The 14,640-nt window shown below is 34.3% G+C and overlaps 1 protein-coding gene, 1 long non-coding RNA gene and 1 pseudogene across 7 annotated transcripts; 2 read left to right on the top strand and 1 right to left on the bottom strand.

Moving 5' to 3' along the window:
* Nucleotides 1-87: 87 nt before the first annotated feature.
* LOC107926697 (uncharacterized) lies at nt 88-5,960 on the top strand. Of its 6 annotated transcripts, none has more exons than XR_005930279.1 (5): nt 270-518; nt 707-1,146; nt 1,229-1,589; nt 1,677-1,815; nt 5,621-5,960. It is a non-coding gene; the product is annotated as an uncharacterized lncRNA (long non-coding RNA). The 6 variants fall into 6 exon arrangements; XR_005930280.1 differs by having other exon boundaries at nt 1,677-1,805; nt 5,621-5,924; XR_001692241.2 differs by having other exon boundaries at nt 88-1,146; nt 1,677-1,805; nt 5,621-5,901.
* A 2,458-nt stretch (nt 5,961-8,418) lies between these two features.
* LOC121232071 (cytochrome P450 71A9-like) lies at nt 8,419-11,659 on the top strand (annotated as a pseudogene).
* A 219-nt stretch (nt 11,660-11,878) lies between these two features.
* On the bottom strand, nt 11,879-14,640 carry LOC107926706 (28 kDa ribonucleoprotein, chloroplastic). The gene is made up of 4 exons (XM_016857606.2): nt 13,935-14,640; nt 13,721-13,822; nt 12,405-12,686; nt 11,879-12,175 (listed from the first exon to the last, which is right to left on the bottom strand). The coding sequence occupies exons 1-4, from the start codon at nt 14,448-14,450 to the stop codon at nt 12,110-12,112; spliced, it is 966 nt and encodes a 321-aa protein (XP_016713095.1). The 5' UTR covers nt 14,451-14,640; the 3' UTR covers nt 11,879-12,109.

Genomic DNA, 14,640 nt, shown 5'->3' with positions numbered 1-14,640 from the left:
ATGCCTTTGTGATAAGTGCATAAATTTTAATTTATTTGTGATATTTTTCCTTTTAAATTATGCAAGTTAAGTTTTTTTTTTTAAATCAATAGACCGGGTATATTATTAAAAAAGAAGAGAAAAAATAACAAAAAAACCCAATAAAGACCCATGGCCCAGTCCTATTACATCAAACCTAAATTCAAATCTGGCCACATTAACTTGTATATTAATGGGCCCTCCTAAAAAAACTGTAAAATAAACGTAACTTAAAGGAAACAAAAAGCATTAAATGATTCTGACGGAAAACAGGAAACTAAATATCTACCCAGTCAATTCAAACGGCTGGCCTCCACTACCATTCATTGATTTGTCATTTCAAAGCACCCATTCGTTCTGACGATAGCTATTTTGAAGAATAAAGCTTTTATTTACTATCACTTTTGAAATCAGATTCCTTATCTCCTTCTTTAATCTGGTCTTCTTGACCATCTTCCCTCCGAGTCGAAAGGATGTCGATTCAACTCCTCTCCTACCAGGTAAGAGATCTCTCATCTATCTAGGGTATTCTTTACGAATCTGTGTGCTTGTGAGTTCCCTGATCTATGAATATGCTGAAAGATAATCTCTTGAAAATAAACTTTCCTGTTCTGAATGTCTTTTATGATCACTCCGATCTCTGATTTATCTGTTGAAGACGTTTGACATTTTTTAATTATTGTTCTAGAATCCCTCATGATTTTAATCGATTGGATATCCATTGATATCCCTAACTTTTTGCCTTCCAAACATGCAAATGCTTCTGCTGCGAACGGGGAAGAAACATTGTTGTGAAGGGTCGACTTTAAGACCAGGAGCTCGCCCGTCAAGCCCCAAACCACCAGGCTTGTTGCTGATTTGAAGTTTCGAATGTCGAACGCCACATTGAACTGGATCGTTATTCTCGATATGTCCTTCTGACCTCTGTGATTCTTGTTTGTGTTGAAAGGATTCGGAGTTTCTCTCACCCCTTCATTTTCTGCCATATACCTCTGTATTCGATGAGCAAGTTCTCTACCTGTCTTTTCCTTCCTCTCGTGAATGAGTTGATTTCTAGAAAACCAGATTAGCCATAAAGCAATACAAAAAAGGCAACATTGTTCCCCAGTTCCTCTCTTGAAAACCTAGGTAAGCCACTCCCATATAGTTTGATTCATATTGTTCATGACCCAAGATAGATGTAAAAAATGCCACACTTCTGTTGTTACAGGGCATTGACGAAAAAAATAAGGACTGTTTCAACCTAAGAACGGCAACAGGGACATCTGTCACTTGTAGAAACTCTTCGGTATCTGAGATTAGCTAGATGAAGGATGAAATCCCAAGAGATTCGCCAAATAATTATAGTGATTTTTGAAGGAAGCTGTAAACCCCATAATTTTTTGTAGAAATCTGTAGTTTCGGTTTGTATTAAGAAATTACTAGGATCCGGATTAGCCCATTGTAATAGTTTATAGGCGCTGCAAACTGAAAATTCCTCGGATGGTTCTCCTTTCTAGACTTGAATATCTTCACGGTCCGTCTCTGCAAGTGGGATCTATAAAATTTTCTTCGCAATTTCTCCTGAAAAGGTATTTTAAATCAAATCCGTCTTCCACTTTTTGTTTGGAATGTTAATGAGATCCGAAACTGACTGTAACTCCTCATTTTCTGGTCAGTTGTTTCCTTCAACTTTGTCGATCCCCTAAACCCAACTATTGTCCCAAATTGAAATGTTATCCCCTCTACCCACTCTCCAGCACAACCTTCTTTGAAGAAGTCCCTTTGCAGCCCAAATACTCTTCCAAGTAAGTGAAGGTAAATTCCTTTGCTTTTAAAAATGTTGTCCAATAATGAATTTGGATAATTAATAAGACGCCAGCCTTTTTTTGGCTAATAACGCAATATTGAATTGATCATAATTTCGAAAACCTAATCTACCATTTTTTTTCAAAAAACAAAGGTTTTTCCAAACACACCAATGGATACCTTTTTTTCCATGTCCCTTCTGCCACCAGAACCTTGCAACGATACTTTCAAGGTCATCACATAGAGCTTTATGTAATAAAAAAACAAGTCATCTTATAAGTAGGTATAGCCTAAAAAATGGCCTTTATAAAAATTTCTTTTCCACCCTGAGATAAGAGCCTATTACTCCAATTATCAATCCACTTTTGGAGTCTATCCTTCATATTTTGAAAAGATTCTTTTTTCCTCCGACCCACCATACTCGGCAACCCTAAGTATCGTTTTGGTTCATTCGAGCTGTGACCCCTAGTAAGTTGACAACTAATCTTCTATCTTCTTCCGTAGTATTCCTATGAAAAATTACTGTTGATTTGTCGAAGTTCATGCATTGACCCGAACATGATTTATATTCACGTAAGATGTCATTGAATAAGTTTGCTCCCTCGGTTGTAGCCTCCCCAAATAAAATACAATCATCGGCAAATAGAAGGTGGGAAATTGGTGGAACACTTCTACTAATCTTAACACCTTTAAAAAACCACTCATTTGTTACAAGTCTTAATAAGCTCAAAAAACCCTCTCCACATAAAAGAAATAGGAATGGGCTTAGAGGATCGCCCTGAGACCTCTTGTGGGTAGAAACTTTTACCCAATATGCCCATTATGACCACTGAATAAGAAATAATAGTTACACATTTCATAAGAGCATCAACCCATTTTTGATCAAATCCCATTCGTACCATTATCTCCCTTATGAAATTCTATTCGACCCTATCATATACTTTACTCATGTCGAGTTTAAATGCCATATATCTTTTCTTCCCCAATCTCTTATGTTTTAGCATATACAATGTTTCATAGGCTAATAAGACATTGTTTGATATTAATCGTCCTGGCACAAAGGCACTCTGCGTGCCATCAATACATTTCTCAATAACTCCTCTAAACCGATTTGCGATTACCTTAGCCAAGCTTTTGTAAAGTACATTGTATAAACTAATTGGCCTAAACTACATCATATTAGAAGGATTGGAAACTTTCAGAATAAGCACTATATTAGTAGAATTAATTAAACTCACCTCTATGTCCCCATTTAAAAGTTGTAAACAAAAAGAGGTGACTTCCTCTCCAATAATGTGCCAGTATTTTTGATAAAAAAGGTCTAGTAATCCATCTTCCCCTGGTGCCTTTGTGGGTCCCATGGTAAACACTGCTTCTTGAATCTCCTCTTTTGTGTAAAGTGCTGTAAGCTATCGATTGTCTTCCTCATACACACACCGATCAATTCCTGTCATCAAATGGTCATAGTTTTCCCTCTCCACTACAGAAAACAAATTTAGAAAATAATATCGTGCAGCCTCCTCGATTCCCTGTAAGGCCTTCATTTCTCTCCCAGCTTCATTTTGCAACCTATGAATAAAATTTGTCCTTCGAAGCTGTGACGCTTGACTTTGAAAAAATACTGTATTTTTATTCTCAAATTTCAACCAATTTAGTCTGGCCCTCTGCTTCCAATAACGTTCATCTTTCTCAATGTCAAAATTTAAATAAATTTTCGTGTCAATCAATTCAGCTAAATTTTTGTCATCTCTATCAGCTTCAGCCAGCTCAGCTAATTTTTCCAGTAGTACCTGTTTTTTCTTTTTCCTATTTGCTTGAATTTGCCCAGCCCACTATTTTAGCCTTTTTTTTAAATTCTCTAGCTTCTGTAATAGATCCCCTGAAGACTTCTCCTATAGAACCTTAACTTCAGTAAGGAAAGCATCCTCTAAAGCCTACCAAGCTTCGAATTTGAAAGTACAATTCCTCAACCGTTCTTCGTTCATTCTTATATTAATTAAGAGAGGCCAGTGGTCTGAAAAAAAGTGTATAAGGTGTTGAACTTTCACCGCTGAGAACAAAGTAATCCATGCTACATTAGCAGTACCTCTATCAAATCGTTCTTGTATATTTGTCTCTGATAGATTGCCTCTTTCCCAAGTGAACCAATTTCCAGAAAAACCCACGTCATTTAGTTAACATTCCTCCAAAGTTTTTCGAAACAATTCCATCATTCTTTCATCTCTAGGCAGCCCTCATTTTTTTCCCAAATCCATACATAATTTCATTAAAGTCTCCGCAAACCAACCAAGGGATATCCATGTTAGAAATCAAACTTTTCAAAACAGCCCATGAATCGATCCTATCTTGTGCATATGGGGATCCAGAAAATCCTGTAAATCTCTAATCGGTTCCTTATTCTTTGTCTTCAATCACCACATCAATATTTCTTTTAGAAAAATTATAAAGTGTAATATTAACATCATTCCTCTAAGCTAAACACAGCCCGCCTCTCGTACCGTCTAAATCAACTTCAATACCATTCACAAAACCAAAATTTCTACGTACTCGTTCCATCTGTCTTTTACAAAGCTTTGTCTCCATAAAGAAGACAATTTGGGGATGATGTGACTTCAAAAAATTCCGAAGTCTAAGAATCATTCGTGGACTCCCCAAACCACGAACATTCCAACTTATGATTTTCATTGCGCCTGATCGGCTTGCCTTGTGGCAGCCGCTGATTATACAAGATTAAAATTAACCGTTCTTCTACACCTTGCCATTGCATTATCACTTTCTTCCTTTCCTGTCGAATCTTCCATCTCCCCCCGATTACACTTTTTCCCCTCCTCCCCTATTAAAATACTATCTTCTAAATCATGTTCTATGGCAGTTTGCATCTTATCCAGCCAATTTTTTCCTTCCTTTCATCAAGAGATGACGTTCCCTCTTCTATGTTAAATCCCAAATGTGGATCAATAAATTGCCCGCTTCTTTCTTTATTTGTCCCCTCCCATGATCTACATCCCAAAATCCTATTATCCTGCCAGCTGTCTTCCCTTTTTCCTGCACCTTCTTCTCATGGCCATATGCTATTCATTGATGCAGCTCTTCAAGATTGTGCTCTCAATGATAAATTCCACCCCATTTTAGCAATTTCCACCCCTAGCATAATTTTTGCCTCACAAAAAGAGTCGCTATGCCTCAAACGTCCACAATTGAAATAGAAAAGTGATAAACGTTCATACTTAAATTTAACATACCAACATCTCCCACAATACATAACCTGTTTCTTTCTTTTCAAAGGGCATCGAATATCAATCTGTACTCTTATTCTCATGTAATTGCGATTTTAATTCCCCAAATTTGATCCATCATATTCTAAAAAAACCCTATAAAATTTACCAGTTGTGTTGCTAAATTTTCAGAAAACAACCCAATTTGGGACATCGTGAATTTGTACCCAGAAAGGAGTAAGAATTAATGGTACTCTTAATAGATCATCCCCCTTTTTAATTTGTAAAGCACCAATAAATGATAATTAAAAGTCCATGGTGAACCTTTCAAAACCCTTTCCATGTCCATATTATGAAAGAACTGAAAAAGATACCTTTTTTCTCCCAGATCTCGAATTTGAACCCCACGAACAGGATGCCACAGGTTTGTCATAGTACTTTTCATGGCTGGAAAGTGGATTATACTGGCTGTTAGGAAGCAACCTACTAGTTGAAACTCCCCCAATTCTCTTTCTGTGCACGGATCTACCTAGATCTACAAAATTTCTTCTTCTTCTTCATTATGTGTCAATGGGCTAATTCGGCTTCCATGATTGCAGGTTTGATGGCCAGAAAACGATACCAATTTTCTCCAAATCGTAGGAGTAAAAGAGCTTAAGGCGCCGAATGCAAACTGATAAACAAAAAGGAACAAAAACTAGACAAAAACAAGAAGACCTAATAACTCATGCCAGAGGCGGCAAACAATATCATACTAGGGTAGCAGACCTTTAGAATTTTTTTTCAGTTTTTTATTCTTTATTTTTCAATATGCTATTTAAATTTTTAGTTATATTATTTATAATTATATTTTATTTACCATTCATTTAGGTAAATAATTAAAAAAATGTTATTTAAGTTTTTAATTATATATTTATAATTATATTTTATTTATCATTCATTTAGGTGAATAATTGAAAAAAAGTTACTTAAGTTTTTAATTATATTATTTATAATTATGTTTTATTTATTATTGATTTAGTTGAATATTTACAGAAAAAATGAGCTTAAAGATTACTTTTGGCAAGTTTTTGTAGATTAATCTTTGAACACAATATTGCTTTAATATTTTGGTCATAACTTGAGGTATAGAACTCTGTTTGTGGCCTATAATATATCAAGTAGAAGGGAATTGAAAGATCTAACTAAATTTATTTTATGACTCAAGCCGGGTGTTCAAAAATGGCTTAGAAGTTTGACGTGAAAATACGCCAAAATTCTACTTTGTTTAATTAAGTGTACTTTTGTATTTTCTCCATTATGTTATTTTTGCTCTATAAATAAACATATTAAGTTAATAGCTAGAGATTAGAGATATAGCCACCATATAGCTATTATTTTGTTTCTTTTGTGTGTTTTCTTTATTTTAACTTTGAAATTTGATTTAGATAATTTGTGAGATCTAATTACCTTTCATCTTTTCACCCTTCTTTAGTATTTACATATCTTATGATTTAATTACAAATATTTAGGTTTGTTGAATATTAGATTCATGTTCAATTGCTTAGAATATTTTTCTTGTCAATTGGAATTGTTAAATCTGTAATATTTTAATTTATTCCAATAATTGTAACGAACAACATAGTTAAATAATGCAGATATGCATTCTATGTTGTATGAGCATGTGATCTAACTTAAATAAATCTCCCTTGCATGTGTTTGTTGGTTAGAATTCGGTCTCTCTCAATTGTAATGTTATCAGTAACATAAAGTTAATGTAAGGACAGATTGGTTGTCAAGCACTACATCAGTAACTATAACTAATTACTAGTGCTTGAAGCAATTGGAACCGCTCTAAATACTACTTTTGGGACTACTTGATTTTGCCTTCAAATATCAATTTGGACTCAACAATTTGTAACAGCCTATACATTGGTTAAGTGCGTCCAATCTTAAAATTGCAAGCTTAATATTGTTTTGTAACGTTTATGAAACTTTACATTGATTCCAATTTAAGTTTTGGCCTTTGATATGGTTTAAACATATTTATGAGATGAATGTGAGTTTAAATGTACTTCGATAAAGTTTTTAAGTGATTTGGAACTTGGTAGCATGTTTTTATGTTGTTTGAAGATAATTTGAAGTGTTTTTGAACTAATTTTTAGGTCCTTTGCATCAAGTCACGAGACTTAGGAGCTAAGTATTGAGGCTTTCCCTCCAAGTCATGAGATTTTCTGTTCAAGTCTCAAAACTGACTTTATTGCACATGTATAACTTGTATTTTCGATTGTTTTAAACTTTTAGAGCCATTTTATGTTTTGAGCTTGTCCAAACACCTCAAAAATTATTCAAATTAATTTTAAAATGTATCTCATGTCTTCTAATTGTTGAAAATTGATTTACCTAATTATAACTAGTATTGAAATAATAGCTTGCTAAAAAGAAATTTTGTAATAGTGAAAAAGTGTCTTTGTGACATCTCTTATCCACATGCAAATCGGACCGAGTAATAGGTATTACTTGATTAGTCAATTTATTGATAACAATATCAATCAAACTTTTTTTTTTCGAAGAAGAACTAACCCACCTCTAAACCGTTGTGTAGGTACCCAAAACTTCTATCTACACACATTTTTTCTGTCCAAGTTTCTTCAAGTGCCCAATGCAGCTTTCTTTTCCAGCAAACAAAGCATATTTGGGTTAATATTGGCAACATTTCCTTATAGACTTGAAGGAATTTATTATTTCCCACTCCTCTATAAATCCAAGAATGGCTTTGGTTGATAAATAAGATCATTAACTTGAGTTGCCTGTCCAACAGGCTCATCTGAATGCGGAATCCCATTCCAAGGTTTTGTTCAAACACCATCGTTTCTTTCCTCCATGTATCAATCGGGGATCATTGGAATGTTCAAATGAATTCCCCATCGTTGGCTGTTTCATGCAAGGAGAACTACTAGTCTCCGTATCCATATCCATATTCGTGAGCATCTAATGAGATATAAAGAGTCTCCACAGGATGAGAGTAGTTTGGGTCTTCAATTGAGTTGTAATAGATTTTATCAACATTACTATCTGATTTAAAAAAAAAAAAAGATTTTACCCCCCTCCGACCAAAAAAAAAAGTCAATAGACATTATGATCCAAAGATGGAAGGATCTCTACCCTACATTGTAAAAATATCTTCATGCTTTCCAAAACATCACATCATCTCGTTTTAAGTTATCCGGAGAGTCTTTGAATCAAACTTCCAACTTGATTTGAAATTTTGTGTTTTATTATCTCAATTTTCATGATATTGACACCGGTTTAAAAATATCTCAATTTCCATCATATCGGTATTGGTTTGTGCCCACTAGTTTATGAACTGCACAAATTGATTGGTTCTACATTTCCAATTTGCTATTTACCACCGCTGATTATTCGACGGTCACGAACATAGTGCCAATTTTCTAACATTTTAAATACATGTTCTACTCCAAACCAATGTCAATATCATCTCCATCCTTTAAATTCCATTCCTTTTCGTGCCAAACTCCAAAACCCATTGTTAAGAAATCTTACTCCATGGATTTTCAGTTTATCCAAACGCTTTCATTCATTGCTTTCACACTAATATTGGTGTTTAAGTACAAAGCTCGAACAAGAAGGCTTCCTCCTGGTCCATGGAAGCTCCCTATTATAGGCAACCTACACCAACTCGGTGACTCATCCCATAAATCCATTCAAAGACTCTCCCAACAATATGGGCCGATGATGTTTCTGCAACTCGGTGCCATTCTCTTCCGCAGATGCTGCAATGGCGATCTTCAAAGGCCCCGGCGGCGGCCATGATCTCGCCTTCTCTGGTAGACCTACTAATTTATACGTTGCGAAGAAGCTAAGTTATGAATATAACAGTATAACTTTCGCTCCTTATGGTGAATTATGGAGGGAAATGAGGAAGATAGCAATAACGGAACTTCTTAGTTCAAAGAGGGTCCAATCGTTTCGAACTATAAGAGAAGAAGAAGTTGCAGCAATGGTGAATCATATTGATATAGCTTCCTCGTCATCAGCCCCAGTAAATCTTAAAAAACTATCACTTTTGTTGTCGAACGACGTTGTATGTCGCGTTACATTTGGTAAAAAATACGGCGGCGGAGGTGACGATGGTACGAACAGATTCGACAGGGTGTTGCATGATATTCAGCATCTGGTGGGAGAATTTGTTGTGTCAGATTACTTTCCATGGATGTGGTGGGTGAATAAGTTGAATGGTATGGAAACAAGAGTTGAAAAGAACTTCAAAGAACTTGACAAGTTGTACGATGAAGTAATTGCCGACCATGTTGCTCCGACAAGAACTAAAGCTAACCATGAAGACATTGTTGATGTTCTTCTTCGGTTGCAAAAGGATGCACGTCAACTTATCACTCTTGACAATCAGCAAATCAAGGGTGTCCTCTCGGTATGCTATATAACATGCTTGTTGCCAAAATTCATTATATATGGCATTTATTTATTTATATACACAAAGATGATTTAAACTCAAGTTAATTTTAGAGTAGATAAATACCTGGTTAATAAATCATAACTTAGGATTCACACAAATACACATATGATCTATAGTATCGAAAGGCAAAGTCAAGAAATTGTTTCAGGGCTCACAAAAAAAATTAAGACACCAAAATGTGATTTTACTATTATATTAACTTGTGATGTTTAAAATTTTAAAAGGGTTATATAAGCATTTTTAGTTGAATTTGAATTTTGTCAAAAGAAAAAAAATTGAAAATAAAGAAAAAAAAATCTGATTTGTCATTTTCCTATTGGAAAGAGATAAGAATGACGTGAAATCACAGTTTCATACAATCCCTTTCTCCTAACTAAGACACCAAATTGGTTGGGATATTATTAAAATATTCTCTAATATGGAAAGTAGTAATATTAATACGAGAGTGTTTTTATCGGGGCACCAACTATATTATTAAATTATTCTTTTTTTAATTTTGTTTAAACAATATTAGATTGTGCGGTTGGATCGAAAGTTGATTGAGTACCAGCTTGATTAAATATTAGATCGATTGACCCGCATACTGGTTAAAACATTTTCTCTAACTTTTAACTTTTTTATGAATTTTTAATGATTTATTTGACCACCACCTTTTATATACAAAGTAACAAATACTAAATATATAATATAATTGTATATTAGAAAGTAAAATAAGTTTTATATATTTAATATATTTTATTAAAATCACATGTGTTTTGAAAAAGTAGACATGAGCTAATCATCTATAAATATAAATAAAATTTAAACTCAATATTTTTGAAGCTGAGATTAGATATATAATATTAACATCATTTTCATATATTTCAAAGACCCTATCGTGGTTTCATACATGTATCTAAAATGTATACTTACGAAGAGGTCTGAAATATATGACAATGTTATATATAGATATATATTATTGGAATTTTAAGATATATTTTATATCCGTATTATATATTAAGCTTAGTATCATAAGTTAATTTAATGTCAATTTAATTGGGTAATAATAAAAATATTTTTATTTTAAAAATAAAATAATATTATTTTGATTATGTTTTTTATCATTTCATATCTTTTATATAGAATAAATATATACATAATAGGATTTGAGCTCAAGCCTCTATGTTAAATTTAATATTTGTACTTTATGATTCAACCAAAATCCCAAAGCCACATTTGTTATTTATGTTAGTTTTTTCCATATATATATTTGTTACATAATTTTATTTTTCACCCAAATCGTACATGTGTCGTAATATAGGTATTATACTTGTGAAGAACTTTGGCAATAGTATATGTTTATCATTGAGTTGAAATGATTTCAGGACATGTTCATAGCGGGGACTGATACGACAGCTTCAGCTCTAGTTTGGACCTTCACTGAACTGATAAGAAATCCGCCATCAATGGAGAAGGTGAAATATGAGGTACGAAAAGTTGGCAATGGAAGAGACAAAATTGAAGAAAGTGACATTCCCAAACTAAATTACTTACACTCAGTCATAAAAGAGACACTTAGGCTCCACCCACCAGCTCCTCTATTGGTCCCCCGAGAAACAATTAAGGACTGTGTTGTCGAAGATTACGAGATCCCGGCCAAAACAAGGGTTATCATCAATGCGAAATCAATTGGAACTGATCCGAAATATTGGGAAAACCCTCATGACTTTCGACCTGATAGATTCATGAAAAGTTCAGTTGATTTCAAGGGGCAACATTTGGAGTTTTTTCCTTTTGGAGTAGGACGAAGAGGTTGTCCAGGGACAAGTTTCGCAATTATGCTTCTTCAGCTCGTGGTGGCAAATTGCTTATATCGGTTTGATTGGAAATTGCCTGAGGGAATGAGTGTTGAGGATGTGGATATGGAAGAAGAATTAGGGATCACAGTATTCAAGAAAACTCCTCTTTGTTTGGTACCTATTAGGGTAAACTCCTCTTTGTTTGGTACCTATTAGGGTTGTGTAATTCCTTACTTTGCATTAATAAATTTGTCATTTGAGTTTTAACTCAGTTGACATCGATATTGTTGTCAATGGAAAAAGACTTAAACTCCTCTTTGTTTGGTACCTATTAGGGTTGTGTAATTCCTTACTTTGTATTAATAAATTTGTTATTTGAGTTTTAACACAGTTGACATCGATATTGTTGTCAATGTAAAAAGACATAAATTTAAGTACACTCAAATACATTTATCCTTTCATTTAAAGGTTGAGGTAAAATAATGAACAGTTCAAAGTACTGTATTAGAAAAACAAAAAGATATCAATTTGCATTTAACATCTACTTTCTCATATAGAAAAATTTTAAAGGTATCTACATAGTAATTTGCAAGACAATCCATATCTAAGGAAAAAAGGCAAAGTGTTATTCTAGTATTGATTCAGATAAAACAAGCAAAAGTAGAACTTTTCTAAATGATGGTTTAATAGCAATGGATAAATATATATTCCTTACAAATATACTAAAAACTGTAAATTTAACCTTAAAAAAAGGGGAAAAATAGGACAAGTTATTTGGGAAAAATGAAAAGGAAAAAGCAAACAGCAGTAGATCATGTATCTAAATCCTTTCAACATCAAAAGAAGCCTCGCCTTGGTCTTTCCTCTGCAACATTTACTCTTATTGCTCTTCCATCCAAACTCTGCAACAATTCAAAACGTGTTTAAGCTATGTTACTCGAACTTGGGTGGAAGTATTGAATACAGTTATATATTTAGAAGATGATAGCTTAATATGGGTTCGATACGAATGTTAAAAAATGAAGACTCGAAGCAATTACTTCTATGAATATGATATGGTGTTGCTTCGGGATTTATGGAAAACTATGACCAACAATATAGCAAAAATTTTAGAGGGAACACTAATAATACCTGTCCGTCAAGAGCAGCAATGGCATCATTCAATTCAGTTTCCGAAGACATAGTCACGAAACCGAAACCACGGGATCGGCCTGTCTCCCTATCATAGACTACACGAGCCTCGACTACCTTACCATGTTCACTGAACACTTGCTCCAGTCGAGCATTGTCAACATCCCATGGAAGATTACCTACATAGACTCTAAAAGCACGTTCAAAAACACGAGGAGGTTGGTCGACACGCGATCCTCTAGGAGCAGCCTTATTAACAGTCAAGAGCCTTCCATTAAGGTCCTGTTTAAAAACAAGAAAGCAACAATGATTTAAGCACAAGCACCAAATTCCACTTTAGAGTTTAACATCAATCAACAAATCAAAGTAAAAGTTGATTAAAATACACCCTCAATCTCTGTACTTCAATGAAGTTTGAGATTTAGTCCTTTACTTGAAAATAAAATCATCTTACTTTCCCGATCTAAAAATTCTAATCCAATTATTAACATCATTTTTATTTTCTAACAAAATTTGCCAATGTGGGATATTGATTAGGCTGCCCTCATATCATGTGGCATACGATTGACAGAAACTAAAATGCCCCAATATTAATTGTCAGATTAGGATTTTTAAATTGAAATAGTAAAAGGGTTTAATTTTTAACCTTTTTTAAGTACAAGGACTAGATCTTAAAGTTTACAAAAGCATAGGAACAACCGGCATATTTTGGCCATAAAAGTTAATACGAGTCAAAAGAAAGATGTAAATGCGGCAATCGGTTTTAAAAAAAAATTAAAAGTCCAACAGTTCTATTCTTTTGGTATATAACTCGAACACCACAGGCAGAAGCAAATCAAAGCCCCCTCTACACTACTAACAGGCAATTCCTGCGATGCCCCCTCTACACTACTAACATGCTATTCCTACTATTTGATCCTACGGTGTTGTAGGTACAAGGTGAACACCCTTGGCCAATCGGCCCGAAGCTAGAGTTCATGTCCAACGCTCATGTTAAAACACTATGGGATACACTTCATATACATTATAAAAACTTAATAAAAAATCAAATAAACTTTAGTCATAAACATACAAGTATCCAAGCTATGTTGCTCCTATTTTCAATTTTCTTTTAAATATGTGTCCAACACTCATGTTGGTCGCATATCCCGATATGGTATAGGATATTAAGGGAGATCCCATGTCGACTGGAGCTTTAACCATCCATGACACACATATCTATATAATAACCTATTTCCTTATATTTAATATCATAGATATTATTCCAGAAATATGAAAATCTAAGCCAAAAAAAAAAGTAAAACAAAAGAACTTACATAACGATTAAATTGTTCAACAGCCTTCTCAGCTTCCTCAATTGAACTCATTGTTACGAACCCAAAGCCACGACTTTGCTCAGTGTCTCTATTGTAAATAACCTGCAATCAGAATTAAACAAAATATTTTCAACATTTTCATGACCTAAAAACCCAAAAACAGAAGAATTTGAAACATTTTAAAAGCAGAAAAAAAAAAGATTTTCTCTTAAACCTCAGCAATTTCCACAGTTCCTGCTTTCTCAAAAAGCATAGCTAGACTTTGACTATCAACATCGAAAGGCAAATTCCCAACAAACAATTTAGCTTCCTCAGAAGGTTCAGAACCCTCTTCTTCTGAATCACCACTTTGTTCTTCAAAGCCAGCATCCTCACCTTCAGTTCCCCAAATTGCTTCAGCTCCATCACTTTCATCGTTTTCCCATTTCGATTCCCCTTCTTCAGTTTCACTTTCATCCTCATCGATGGTGATGGTGGTGTCATTTTCTTCCCCTTGTTGAGCCCAATCTGATGTTTGGGCAACAAAGGAAACTAGAGAAGAGAAATGGGTTCTGGTTTTGAGGGTCAAAGAGGTTGAAGAATGGGATGATGAGAGGAAAAGATTGATTGGTTTTGGGGGAAAGGAGAGGAGGGATGGGGATTTGGAACAAGTGGTGAAGACTGAAGGGATACAAACGAGGCAACATGAGTCCGCCATGGATATGGATTTGGTTATAGAAGACATTTTCATTGATTGAAGAAAGGGAAGCTGGAGGAAACTGAAGGAGAGGGTTTAAGAAGAAGATGAAATTGAAAGGATAAGGGATGGTAGGCGGGAGAGACGAGGAGAGGGTTTATAGAAAATAAATAAAAACTAAAAGAAAATGGTATAAATTATCTTTAAATATGGTAAATGGTGGAAGTTCCTTAAGCAGGCCCTC

This window comes from Gossypium hirsutum, chromosome A07, assembly GCF_007990345.1.
Source record: "Gossypium hirsutum isolate 1008001.06 chromosome A07, Gossypium_hirsutum_v2.1, whole genome shotgun sequence".
Classification (NCBI taxonomy): domain Eukaryota; kingdom Viridiplantae; phylum Streptophyta; class Magnoliopsida; order Malvales; family Malvaceae; genus Gossypium; species Gossypium hirsutum.
This window is presented reverse-complemented; position numbering and strand designations above follow the sequence as displayed.

Bases quoted from the DNA above. Each gene is read 5' to 3' on its own strand.
- LOC107926706 (XM_016857606.2), bottom strand. From the start codon at position 14,450: ATGAAAATGTCTTCTATAACCAAATCCATATCCATGGCGGACTCATGT. The intron at 12,687-13,720 runs GTAAGTTCTTTT...GTTTTTAAACAG, and splicing joins TTGAACAATTTAATCGTTAT to GACCTTAATGGAAGGCTCTT. The intron at 12,176-12,404 runs GTATTATTAGTG...GAATTGTTGCAG, and splicing joins TTGCTGCTCTTGACGGACAG to AGTTTGGATGGAAGAGCAAT.